General features: G+C 38.2%; 1 protein-coding gene across 7 annotated transcripts in view; it reads left to right on the top strand.

The window, feature by feature from the left end:
* cadm2b (cell adhesion molecule 2b) overlaps positions 1 to 14,299 on the top strand; it is a 226,605-nt gene that overhangs the window by 194,064 nt on the left and 18,242 nt on the right. For all 7 annotated transcript variants that reach the window (XM_017696823.2, XM_017696825.2, XM_017696821.2 and 4 more), the window contains 5 exons: positions 59 to 211; positions 577 to 714; positions 9,073 to 9,234; positions 9,671 to 9,761; positions 11,411 to 11,589. In XM_017696823.2, the coding sequence (XP_017552312.1) occupies positions 59 to 211; positions 577 to 714; positions 9,073 to 9,234; positions 9,671 to 9,761; positions 11,411 to 11,589 (723 nt within the window). The remainder of the gene's footprint in view (positions 1 to 58; positions 212 to 576; positions 715 to 9,072; positions 9,235 to 9,670; positions 9,762 to 11,410; positions 11,590 to 14,299) is intronic.

The raw sequence follows: 14,299 nt of genomic DNA, 5'->3' as shown, positions 1-14,299 counted from the left end.
CCGTTCATCCTCCCCTTTCAATATTATTCATTATTGTTTGTTTGTTTGTCTGTTGTAGCACTGAGGGATAACCGGATTGAGCTGGTTCGAGCCTCATGGAAGGAGCTGACCATCAGCATCAGTGAGGTGACTCTGTCAGATGAGGGACAGTATACATGTTCTCTCTTCACCATGCCCGTCAAGACCTCCAAGGCCTTTCTCACAGTACTGGGTAAATGTTCTCATAGATCACACTCTTTCTCATTAATCTGCTGCAGTAAGGTCAACCCAGCTAAGGACGGAGCTAAGGGCTGCTGATGGAAGGCTCACTTTGGCAGTGCAGGGTCAGATGTAAATGAAGGACTGTATTTCATGATGGTTGATGGAGCCCCCATTTGGGTTGTGAAGGCTACGTTTTTAATGCTGTGCTATTATTAGCATAAGTAGATGAAGTATAATCCAGTGCCAGTGCCTTCATGCAGCGCTTTCTATCTGGGGATCCACGATAAATTGACTATGCAGTATTCTGTCTTTTAGAGGTATTGCCAGAAAAGAAAGAATATGTGAGTTTATTTATTTATTTATTCATTTTTTCAGGAGTACCAGAGAAACCAGAAATTATCGGCTTCTCAAGACCTGCTGTGGAGGGAGAGGACGTCACGCTCACATGCATAACCTCTGGGAGCAAACCAGCTGCTGACATTCGATGGTACAGAAACGACAAGGAGGTGCAAGGTAATTAAACCTGCATGAGCAGCTGACTTGTCCATGCTTCACCCACAAGTATATTCTTTCATAGAGACTGTTACCAGGTTGGACAATAACAGCATTAATCAAGCTAATCGACTATTAGCATAGTGGCAAATTTGTTGTGTTGTATCCAACCTGCCTAGTTTAATCAGCTACTGTAACATAATTCAGTGTGTTAACATAGCCTTTCAAAACTAGAAATTCAAAACTACACAGTGAATATAAACAAAGCATGCTGCATTTTTGTAATAATACAGAGGGATTGCTTTACTATAAGTCAGGGGCACTGGTGTGCAGTGGTCACGGTGATTATACTATTTCCCATTAGAATTGATTTTGAGACAACACAAAGATATATATATATAAATATACACTGCTCAAAAAAATAAAGGGAACACTTAAACAACACAATATAACTCCAAGTAAATCAAACTTCTGTGAAATCAAACTGTCCACTTAGGAAGCAACACTGATTGACAATCAATTTCACAGCTGTTGTGCAAATGGAATAGACAACAGATGGAAATTATTAGCAATTAGCAAGACACACTCAATAAAGGAGTGGTTCTGCAGGTGGGGACCACAGACCACTTCTCAGTACCTTTCTGCTTTCTGGCTGATGTTTTGGTCACTTTTGAATGTTGGTGGTGTTTTCACACTCGTGGTAGCATGAGACAGACTCTACAACCCACACAAGTGGCTCAGATAGTGCAGCTCATCCAGGATGGCACATCAATGCCAGCTGTGGCAAGAAGGTTTGCTGTGTCTGTCAGCGTAGCGTCCAGAGGATGGAAGCGCTACCAGGAGACAGGCCAGTACACCAGGAGACATGGAGGAGGCCGTAGGAAGGCAACAACCCAGCAGCAGGACCGCTACCTCTGCCTTTGTGCAAGGAGGAACTGGAGGAGCACTGCCAGAGCCCTGCAAAATGACCTCCAGCAGGCCACAAATGTGCATGTGTCTGCACAAACAATTAGAAACTGACTCCATGAGGATGGTATGAGGGCCCGACGTCCACAGATGGGGGTTGTGCTCACAGCCCAACACTGTGCAGGACGCTTGGCATTTGCCAGAGAACACCAGGATTGGCAAATTTGCCACTGGCGCCCTGTGCTCTTCACAGATGAAAGCAGGTTCACACTGAGCACATGTGACAGACGTGACAGAGTCTGGAGACGCCGTGGAGAGCGATCTGCTGCCTACAACATCCTTCAGCATGACCGGTTAGGCAGTGGGTCAGTAATGGTGTGGGGTGGCATTTCTTTGGAGGGCTGCACAGTCCTCCATATGCTCGCCAGAGGTAGCCTGACTGCCATTAGGTACCGAGATGAGATCCTCAGACCCCTTGTGAGACCATATGCTGGTGTGGTTGGCCCTGGGTTCCTCCTAATGCAGGACAATGCTAGACCTCATGTGGCTGGAGTGTGTCAGCAGTTCCTGCTTTTTAGGAGGAGCGTGGATCAGTTCAGCTCCGAGTTCAGTTTCAGTTTTATTCTTTCTTTCATTTTTATACCAGTGTTCTTTGCTCTTTCTCCTTGAGGGCCACTGCAAGCTATATATTTATTAATTAAATAGAGGCTCATATCCACAGCAAATGTCAATTACATGGACAGTCCCTCTGAAGAAACTTGGGGTTAAGTGTCTCACTTAAGGACACAATGGCAGTAGCAGTATTTTATCAGCTAGTATAATACGCATGACTTCTTGATTCACAATCAAATTGTCTGACCGCTGGGCTATCCAAGTCTTACTTGCTATGCTTATGCTCCAGAGCTCACGTTTATGAAGCATCTCAGAGTGAGAATGCAGATCATTTGAGAACCTTGTAATTTGTTTATATTTTTTTTCTTCTCCTCATTATGACAATGACCAAGTCTTTTTGTTTCACATGCTAATAAGGATCCTAGATCCTAGATCTCTGTGATTATTCAGTGATACCTGATAAATATCAGTCTAGCTCTTAGCATTTCAGAGATTCATTTAGCCTAACCCTGAAAACATCAAAGCAATGATGCATGAAAGAAATGTCCAGCACTTTTTCAAGGCTTTACTTTGAAAATATGGTTGGCACATGTTCTATGTGATGTCAGCATCATAGTTTCAGGGTCAGAAAATTAGTTGATAGTCATGTTACAGAATAGTGCAAAAATGTTTAGTGCACTACAGAAAAGTTTAAGAAACTAGGAATTATTTTGTCAGAATCAAGCATACCTACGTAACTAAATATGGCCTAGATATTTCATAAACAGTTGAACAGTCATGTTACAGCAGGTAATAGTGATTTGGTGTATTACACTATGGTATAAGAGGCTGCTTATTATTTTTTTTCACCTGAACAGGTGAATCCACCTATGATATTTCCTTCAAGCTGGCTAAATAATGACAGGGTTACCATCATGTTACAGAAGATAATAGTGATTTGGTGCATTTTTTTTGCATTAAACTCATCACTTTACTGGGGGACAGCATTTATAAGGCTCCCATGACAAAATACATAAACCCACATAAACATTTATAAATATAAACAAACATCACTTAATGCTGGATTTGTCCATTTTGATGTGATATCTTCTCAGCAAGTGTTACAACAACTGACACTTGTTGGAATAAGCCTATGAGCCTAAGTCTGTATTGGTTTATAGTTGTAATGAATGGCTTAAGAAAGTATTGTGCACTTTTATGAATGCTGCCCTTCAGTAAAGTGTTTTCATAAACTAAAGTTTGTCCAGATTATTTTCACCTGAATACGCAAAACCACCCAGAATACAGTCCTAAAGATGACTAAATATAGTCCAGGCATTTCCTAAGCTTGCGAATAGTTTTGTTACATTAGATTACGGTGTTTTAGTACATTGCACTAAAGTCTAATAGACTTTTTAGGAATTATTTTCACCTGAAGAGGCAAATCCATCCAGAATATAGCCTTAAAGCTGTCTAAATATGGTCAGGACATTTCACTAAGCTGCTGAGCTGTCATGTTATAGTAGATTACAGTGTTTTGGTCCATTAAACTCTTTACTGCAGGGCACCATTCATAAGACTACATGAGATGACATTACATGTATTTTAATGTCATTGCTTCGTAGCATTCTCAGCAAGTGTTATGACAAGTAACACTTGTTGGAATAAGACTATAAGCTTAAGTCTATATTGGTGTATAGTTGTCATGAAAGGCTTATGAAGGTCAAGTAGCCTTATGGATGCTGCCCTCCAGTAAAGTGTTAGCATTAATCAAAAGTTTTTCAGAATTATTTTCACCTGAACAGGTGAATTCACACAGCATATGGCCATGTAAGCGGCTAAGTATGGATCCAGGAGTTTTCACTAATCACAGGCATATACATAAAAGTGCCATGACTCCAAAAGAACCCTTTTTGGCACTTTTATTTTTGAGAGTGCAGGTTAACACCAGGCCACGTTTCCATTTGTCCTGGTAGAGCAGAGTGATTGATGGCCTGAGACTGAGATAATGTCCCTGACTCAGAGTTGGCATTCACATAGCATGCAGTAAAAGGCCAACACTGCACTGCTGCATCGCTTTCCATCCTCTCTGTCACTCACTCCTTTTCAAAGGAAACTCCCTCTCTGATCAGGTCTCATGTCGAGGAGTGGATCTGCTCTGTGGGACTGCCGTCAAAGCCCAAATAGAATATATAGGACACAGAGGGACTGCGAAAGCACACGTTTGGAGAACTGAAATACTGTAGATTGTGACACATAGTTAGATATCTTAGGTGCCGACCTTTATCAAACTTCTGATGTAGGATATGTATGCAAGTTTTTGAAACTTTTCATGCTTCTCAGGATAGATCCCCAGAGGCTGTGTCCCAAGGGGAGGAATACGTGTTTAGATAAGCAGTTTTGCTGCATTCTAATGTCAGCTGTGCCTGTTTTTATCTTGCTCATTATACGAGTTATTTCTGCAGGGTGATGCGCCTGTACTTAATTAAAGTAGTTGTGTGGCATCAGTCATCAAGGCATCTCTTTTCTTCCTGTGTGAAAAAAAGTCATCAGCCATTTCTTGTCTGTCATCTGATCTGGCTCATAAAAGTGGGTGGTGGTATCAAAATGGAAGATGATTTCGGAAAACTTCTGAGGAAATAATCCTAAAATAGAAAGTGTGAAGAGGTCTGTTGTGGAGGTGGAGTGCGAACATGCAACTTCTGTTTAATTCTGTTGCACAGTTGCTCCACAGTATGCAGAGTAAACAACATGGTATAAAATTAGCGCGTTATCAAAATTTAGGATTGTTTTAAATAACGGTCATGACTTAGCTGTTTGTTAATTTTAATGCCAAATAAATATAATCTATTACAGCGATGTAGGTTCTATAAATGCATGCAGCTCAATGGAAGGCATAATGTCATACAGTTCCTCATACAGTAGAACTTCTGTTAGTACTTCTGAAAAAGTGGTCAATCCCTTTGAATTTGAATGACAGTAATGTTACTGTTGGAAGAGAGGATCCAGAAAGGAGGCAAGATATAAAGCTGAGCCTTTGACTGCCTCAATACTTGTTTTAACAATCACACATCAGTTGTATAGGAAAAAGTTTAATAGGAATAGTTTTCTTAGATTAGATTAAAAGCTAAATAGTCTTTTTTTTTGTGGAAAGAATAAAGGTTCTTCACATTTTTGTCTGACATTCCTGTTTTTGCCATTTCTTTACACTGTAAATAGAGGTAGGTTCAAACCTGTTCAAACAGAATGTTATCCAGTTGTAAATGCAGTTGCTTTTTTAATTTTAATGTGTAATTATTATGTAATTACACAGTTATAGCTATTTAGTTAAAGCGCATTGAAAAAAGACATTACTAACTCTAAATTCAGGTTTAAGAGCTATGTGTTGTTTATGGCCATGTTACTTTTGGTAAGTGGAAGATCGCAGATTTGTCTGTTCTATACAAAGCTACGTACTGACCAGTAGGACTTCCCTCTGGTCCACTTATAACCTTTGTGCAGTGTTATATATCAAAAACATATCCCTTAAGCAGTCTGAAAAACAACTTCAATGTTAATGGTTCTATAGAGCACCAAAAAGGTTTTTTTTTATTGTTACAAGCTTGACATCATAACAATGGCAGAATCTTTTTGGTAGAAATTCCCCATCAATCCCATAAACCATTTAAGCATGAAGTCATTCTGTATAGATTCTTTGGTTCTAAATAGAACCATTCCCTGTACTAAAGAACCCTTGAAGAACCATTTTTTAAAGTTTAAAGTTCAACTTAATTTGGCTCATATACAGTGGAACAAAATTTATTTAATTTATAACAGTAAAATATGAAAGGTTCCACTTTATATTGTGTGTCTCTAAACACTGTGTAGTTACATGTGAGCAACATATGCAATAACCATGTAACTACTGATTAGTCATTGTTACTGATGGATAACAGAAGTACACTTTATGTAATTATACATGTGTATCAAATTCAGTTTTGCTTCACGTAATTATGCAAGTGTATCATGTGTATCTAGATTACTACTCCTTTATAACACAGTATATAGGAACTACACAGGAACCGTCCACTTATTATAAAGTGTAACTTTAAAAAGTGATACACTCATGTAATTACATGAGACAAAATCAAAGCTGATACACATGTGTAATTACATAGGCTATATTTCTGTAATCCATTTGTAACACTGACTAAATCATCAATGTTGTTGTTACAGTGTTGTTGCATGTGTTATTCATGTGTTATTCATGTGTTATTCATGTGCACAGTTATTAGAGACATTTAATATAAAACGGGCCCATATGAAATCCCTTATTCTAATATGTTTGGAGGTCTGTATAATTGATGCTGAATTTGCTATCCATTCATTGAGTCGTTAAGTTCATTCATTCATTAAGCTACTCTCAGCAGGGCTTCCTTCTATTTCTAAACTGTAAACTGCTTTAATTACTTCAACACTTCTGGTTAAATAAATTAAGTGATTCATTCCAAAGTAAGCAACTATCATTTAAAATCATATTGGCAGCTTTTGAGGAGCTGCCAGTGATTTTAGTGCAACTGAAATTTTAACTCTTTGACAGTGAATCAATAGATGTGCCCACCATGCTGCAAACTGCCCACTCACAGACAAACTTGGCCGCCTCTTGTTTACAGACGCTTATCTAGATGGGAAAGATGTCAAGAGTGTAGAGGAAAAAACAGACAGCAATAAAATCAATATTTTGTTATATGGCAAAGATGAGTTTTGGACGACAATTTCAAGGACAGCATGGATTTTTATTTGCCTTTGTGGTGTGGGGGCTGGTGTGTGTGTGTGTGTGTGTGTGTGTGTGTGTGTGTGTGTATGTGTGTGTGTGTGTGTGTGAGAGAGGGAGGGAGAGAGAGAGATCCTCATCCATATTAGCTGGTCAGGCCATGCATGTATTGTGTGTGTGCTGTGTGCAGTGAAATGTTTGGAGGAGATCCTCCAGGGTGCTGTTTTCGCTCAGCCGTTCATGATTTTGCTGAGCCATGGCTTTCATGGTTGGTGGATAGGAGCATCTCTGGAGTAAGCCCAGGACACTGCTTCTGTATCATTGTCCTGTTCTAGTGCCCCTTGACGAGTAGGGGATTGGCAGTGGTGCTTTACGCTCTCTGAATAATACTTTCTTTTTCTCCACTTACACTAACTTTTTCTTTCATTTTCACTAACTTTGAGAATAAATTTCAGCTCAACTAGGGAAATAAGAAATGTTCCTCTGGAGCTTCAGAATGTATTAGGCCGAGGCCCAGTTGGTTTGTGGAATTGCAAAAGTTATCGCTCCGTTGCGCTTCTGAATTGAAATATTGGAGTACAGCATTGGTTTCCAGCAGTGCAGTCCCCCCTTCCCTGCACATTTGTGTGTGTTCTCTGCTCAAACATCTGATCTGGCTAATCAGCTAATTAACCCAGCCATGCTCCACCCACAAACATGTTCTTACGTAGCAGCTGTTGTGAGGTTGGACAACCTTTACAGAATGTTGGCAAAAATCCCATTTGACCTAATGAGAAACTGTAGCACACTTTATTTGGAGTCACTGCATAAATGTTGAGTTTCCAGTATGAACTGATAAGCTACTGTGCTGGACTGTGTTACTGTAGCTAAATGAAATAAGGCAGATTACAAGCAAAAATAATGTGGTGGAAGGGGGGGTATATGACCAGGGGGCACTATGGAGATGGGGCATTTGTTTATATGAGTATGAGTTTTAACTACATAGTTTTTTTTCTTTAATGTGTTGCCTAACAGCTCTGGTTTTCCCCCACATTCCAAATACTTGAAGTCTATCCAGATGGACACGCTGAAATGCCCCTAGTTGTGTGTGTGTGAATATAAATGTCTGTCTGCTTGCCCTGTGATGGACTGGTGGCTTGTCCAGGGTGTTTTCAACCTCCTCCCAATGACTGTTGGGTTAGGCTCCAGCTCCCCCTGTGACCCAGAGGGATAATCGGCTTAGAAAATGTGTGTGTGTGTGTGTGTGTGTGTGTGTGTGTTGCCTAACATTGCAAACTAAAATATGAGAAAAGGTGTCCCATATTTGTTTTCCAAGTATGAATTTTAACAGCTTAATATATACACTCATTACCCATGATTATTTTTATTATTATTATTATTATTATTAGTAGTAGTAGTAGTAGTACAAATACATAAAGTGTTTAAAGGCTTTAGTTTCCAGTGAAATAAAATAAACTTACAAGAACAGTAATATGGGTCTTTTATTGCGATAGTCTTGGCATTCCTGTTGAACACCATGAGAGAAGTTTTGACCAAAGAGAGCAGTTACGTTTGCATTCTCCATGGATTTGCTTGATAATTCCATCCCCAATAAGCGATATCAATCAACCTTTATTTAAACTCATTATACATTGAGGGAGACCCTAATTTACAATGTAGCCAGTAATACAGGAATCAGGGATTGAGAAGTTGTACAGTAAAAAAAATAAACCAAATGCTATAATTAAATGAAAAAATCATAAATGTAAAATTTAATAATAAGAAGGTACCAATAAACTATTAAATCAATAAATGATTAAAATTACAATATAACAACTTACCAAGTAACAGAGCAGATAGGGATAAAAGATAGAAAAACATAAAGTAATGAAATAAAAGAAATCGGTGTAAATAATAAATAAATAAAAAAGAAATAAAAAGATTAAAAAGAATGATAGAAAGTAAATATAAGTACAAAAAGTAAGATATAAGTACAAAGGTTAAACAGTAAAAGTAAAACCAATAGCTAAGGCATACCTAAAACATACCAAAAGTCAAATAAAAAAAGGAAAATCAAAAGTAAAAAAAAATAAGTACTAATGACCTTCAGGAGACAACTAATACATTCTCCTCTGTGTTTTTTGTGGCAGGTGTGAAGGAGGTGAACGCCACAGGCCGGTCATTCACAGTGAGGAGCACCGTACACCTCCGGGTGAACAGAAATGACGACGGAGCAGCGTATACCTGCAGCGTGGAGCACATAACTTTGAACTCAACTCCTCACCAGGTCACAGAGGTGCTGGAGGTCCACTGTGAGTAACTGAGTGTACAGCTGAGCTCAAAGTAGCCCCTCACATCCCAGAGCTTAGTCTTAGCATTAAGATGAGTAATGCTTTCAGATGTGCAGCACAAGGGTAATTCATGCCAAAAAACAGTTTTCACAGTGCCATAGTTCATTATGCCGCAAAAGAAGATTTATTCATGCTTACTTAAGAAAGCTATTAGGTGAAATGTAGCGCCAGATGGAAATTAGCAGGGCAAATGATGTTTTGTTTGAAACACTTGAATCATCTTTGGTTTCTCTTCTCACGTTCTGTGGAAAATTGCCCTTCACTTTATTCTGTTAAAATGTCAATAGTGCTGAGTTAAGGAACTGTTATGCTTCTTGGTGTACATTGCAGTCTGTATTTGCCTAATTGCTTAGACTTATATTCTTGTTTACCGACTGACCTCTCATTTTCACCACAGATGCACCTCAAGTAGAGATTGTGCACTCTTTAATTGTGCCACAAGAAGGACAGTACTTCAAACTGGAGTGTGTATCCAAAGGCAACCCATTGTAAGTCGCTAATTCCTCTTTTTCACTAATTGAGAGGAAATTCATTTGTTGGCCCTGAATTTTAAGTTTAACAAGTAGAAAAAGTAGAAGAACAAGAGCCAGATGATGCAAATAACAACAGAGACCTTTACTGTTTTACATTAAAAAAGAAGCTACAATGATAAATCAGGTTTTGATATTTAGGAAATTTTAGCACGTCTCATTATTACAGAGGGACATAGTTAACTGATAAGTTGAATTCTGTGACCTTTCTGAGCTGGAGTTCAATAACAGCTCCCCCACAGAGGGATAATAAAGTGGAAGACTAACTTTTGCAGAGACTTTGGTAAAGAAATTTAACCAAGTCTTTAACGCAAAGAGAAATAGTCATAAATGCACTAATTTTTGAAGGTTGATGCCGACTGGAAAAGTGAAATAAAGGCTGTCTGCTGTTAGCCATAGCTTTAATGTTCAGCAGCACCTGCAGTTCAAAGAACAAATTTGCAGGACTCAGAAAAGTCAGAGACCACCCTTCATTTATTTAATTTCCAGTCAAAATGGTCAGTGACAACTGAAAGCATGTCAAGACCTGCTTTCAGTTTTTCTAATATATCTGCAGGGATATTTTTCCATACTTTTTAAGTTCAGTCTTAGTAGTTGGTTGCATTTTCTGCTTCTCATAATTCAGGTAATCCCAAACACATGTTGAGGTCTATTATTCTGCTTACCAGCAGCTTCTCTGTTTGGACAGGAGCTTGATTTTCTTCTTTCTCTCAAAGATGAAAGCTTTCAGTTCTTTTTATCTGATAGTGAGTTTTGGTGGTCTACTAGGTATTTTATGGGAGCTCCATTTTCTTTAAAAGCTTTCATAAATTTTCAACTAAATTTTTTTGAGAACTGCTGCTTTTTTTCTCACTGATCTTCCCTTGACTCTCGTTTCTTATGTACTAATCTCCTCAGAAATATCTCCTGTAAAATTAATAACTGACACTTAATGGATGTTATAAATAGAAATTAAATAACTGAAGCCTGGTCTATGACATTTAAACTGTGCTGTAAATAGAAAATAGGCCTCCCTATTTGTCCCTTGCAGGCTTATTTCTTCACATTCTGTGGAAATAACAAAGGAAGCCTATTCAGATTTTTCCGCCTGCTGAGTTCAGAGAACAAGTGGCTTGCACCTTTGTTGAGCATTTTATGAATGATTTTACCAGAAGATTAGCCATGATCCATTCTCACTTGTTTCCTCCCAGTACCAATTATGTAAAATCTGTCGTCTATCTAAAATCTATCGTAGTGTATGAAATTGCTCGGGATCATTCTTCTGTGCAAAATCAGACTGTAACTATCACATTTCAACAGTTACATTTTAACTAAAAAAAAAATATGTGTGACAAAATAGGCTACTGGATAATGTACTGTTATGTTATATGACCATGACCCAAAAACATAGTATACATATATATATATATATAGTACATGTATATATAGTATACATATGTGTTGAACATATATGGAAAAGGCCAGTATTGGTGCCGTTATCCAGTACATTAGATCTGCGTATCTCTGCAAATGAAAAATGACATAAATGTCTATCACGAAGCTCTTATCCATAAAAGAAGTTTGCTGCAAGGGCTGGAGCTAAACATTTGCATGCTTGTTATATACAGGCCTGAGCCAGTGTTATGGACAAAAGATGGCGGGGAACTTCCTGATGTCGAACGAATGATCGTGGAAGGCAGAGAATTAATCATCACAACCCTCAACAAAACAGATAATGGCACATATCGATGCGAGGCCAGCAACCATATTGGGACCAACAGCGATGAATATGTGCTGTTTGTATACGGTGAGTTATTTTCATACTGTTTAAGCTACTAATGGTGGCTTATAGCGCTGTTACAGCATTTTTTTGCTGTATACCTCACTCTTTCAATCAACCACTGAAGACACGAGCACAAATATGGGCACATGCACACACACGAACATCTACCCACACCCATAACTCATCGTGTCCCAGTTTACCTTTATTTTTGTGTGTTACAAGGAAACAGGGGAAAAGTGCTGTTGGTTGCAGTATTTAATGGTGAGTTTGAAACCAAAGCTGGAGAAGAGATAAGCTGATCCTCAGATGCAGGAAGTGTGGCGAGAGAACACATAATTAAGGCTTCACTACAAACACAGATAATATTTGTCAAGATAAAACTGGAAAGTAGGTGCGGAATATGAGACGTGGAAATAGACTCAGAAGCATGGATTCTCATCAGCTCAGAACAGGCTAGGGTCAGTCTGTTGGAGGCCACAGATTGTTCAGGCTCGTATAAAGATGAAATGATGACTTGTGATTTGCCTGTGCTCCATGGACTTGAGACATTTACTGCTTTATAGATTCCGTCTTTCTTCCCAAAGGTGATTATTCTCTGTGAATTCAATTGCGCAGTGTGATTTTCTCTTGCTTGCTTGTTGTTCTTTGAACAGTTAGCTACAAAATTGAAGGCAATTGCTGGAGTATCTGCCAATGGTAGTGTAATCTGTTCCTGCCTCAATAGTCTGAAACTAGGCTAGACATTTGGCGAAATTAGCACTGTTTTTAGCTTTTTAGCCTCGCATATCTCTCTTTTCTGTCTCAGTGGGGCAAAACCTCAGGCTATTCCTCTCTCATAATATTTAAGAGGCATATTCACCCAGCGTGAGGTTTAAAAATGCCAAAGCTGATGAAATGTTTCATGTTATTGCATATCTCCTGTTCAACCTTGAATGATGACACCATATTATGAACTATCTAGTGTTTTACTCTTTTGATGGAATGTCTTAAGGAAAAATTCATCAGTTTGACAGTGAACAAACCCTAGCAGCAGCAAAATGTATGGTATAAGACAGTTTAAAAGGTATAGGACAGACAAGAAAGAACGACCTTTGTTGCTAAATCTAGCCAAAGACATACAAAAAAGGTTATTTTCACTAATTGAGAACAGCATGCCCATGAACACTCTGACATTGCAGCGATCTGTAAAAGTTAAAATAATTACTCCTTGCCTTCATCACACTTCAACAAAACACATCATGGTGTATACTCTCCTCTCAGCAACACAGAGAGAGAGAAAGAAAGAGAGAGAGACTCCCTTGTTCAGAATGCTCATTACCTTTGCTTCTAATTCATCTGAATGTCTCGCTGCGCCCCAGTGATATTTATCAAGTTCTCTCTCTCTCTATTGGAGTCGTCCGGCCCAGCCCTTGAATGAAGCTAATTTGCTAATGGCATGACTGCCAGGAGGCAATAAATGTCAGCTGAAGTCACCCAGGCACTATTCATCTCCATTTAGCTTCGTCACTTGCATTCATTAAAGTATCCACTGGTAGGTGAACATTACGACCAGGCCATGCATACTGGCACTAGAACAGGGGGTAGATGAAGGAAATCATAGACTGAAACAATTGAAATCTTAATTTAAAGCAATATATTATCATTATCTGAACAAAACGCATCGCCATTTTTGCATTTTGAAAAACACCTAATAACGTTTCATATTACCAGGTTGAAATGCTGCAAATCTAGTGACATATCTAGTGTTTTCAGAGCTGTGTGGACATCACAGATCAGATGCATATCCAATTTGGGGCTGTGTGATCTTAAGATCAGAATTAGTGTGTTTTTTTACCACTCATTCAGTGTTAATCCAAAAACAAAAACAATACAAAAGCAAGGTATGTGACCTTTTTTCACCTTTGTCTTGCTCCCATAATAAGCAGCTAAGAGGGGTTCGGAGCCAATTATTTTGAGGATGAAGGCTTGTTCTGCTGGTTGGTTTGTCTGTTGTTCATTACAGACATGGTTTGTTCATGTGACATTATTGTTTAGGACATGCACATGTGAGTTGTTTCAGGATGCAGTTCATTCACATTAATGACAGATCTGGGTCACTTATCTACTTGAATGTAAATGAGTTAGATTTGATCTGAGCAAAACAAAGATCTGAGCAAAAAATCAGGACTGAGCAATGTGAATGTAACCAAAATGATGAAAGGTACAACAGAAATGGTCTAATGTTACAAAAGAAATCTTATTATATTAACTTTGGTTGAAAGTTAGGAAATTTTTCTCTTTCATCTGTAAAATTACCATTTTGAAGGTACAAGGTCTTGTTCTTACATTGACAGTATAAATCTTATTTTTATTAAAACTTAATACTGTCTAAAACATTTTGAAAATACACTAAATACTACAATTTCAGTAAATTGATGGTTCTTAGTACTAACATTACTTTCAGTAACAGTAAAATAACAACTGTATGCTGTAAATATGTACTGTGATATGTAGCATTTTGCTGATATAGACTATTGAAAAAAATAGTGTTTTAACTATTGCCTTAAAATTTTAAGTCAGTTGAACTTCAAATAATATGTTTACATTATGTTTACATAAGACAGATTCTTGTTATGTTCGCTTAATAGAAGTTGAAAATTTTAAGGCAGCCTGGTAACTTACGTTTTAAAGTTGAAACATCAGTTTGCACTGCAGTAATCTCATGTCTTGTTACATGTAAACTGTAATGGTAATG

This window comes from Pygocentrus nattereri, chromosome 17 (genome assembly GCF_015220715.1).
Source record: "Pygocentrus nattereri isolate fPygNat1 chromosome 17, fPygNat1.pri, whole genome shotgun sequence".
NCBI classification, from domain to species: Eukaryota; Metazoa; Chordata; class Actinopteri; order Characiformes; family Serrasalmidae; genus Pygocentrus; species Pygocentrus nattereri.
Note: the sequence above shows the minus strand (reverse complement) of the source record. Positions and strands in the feature narration are given on the sequence as shown.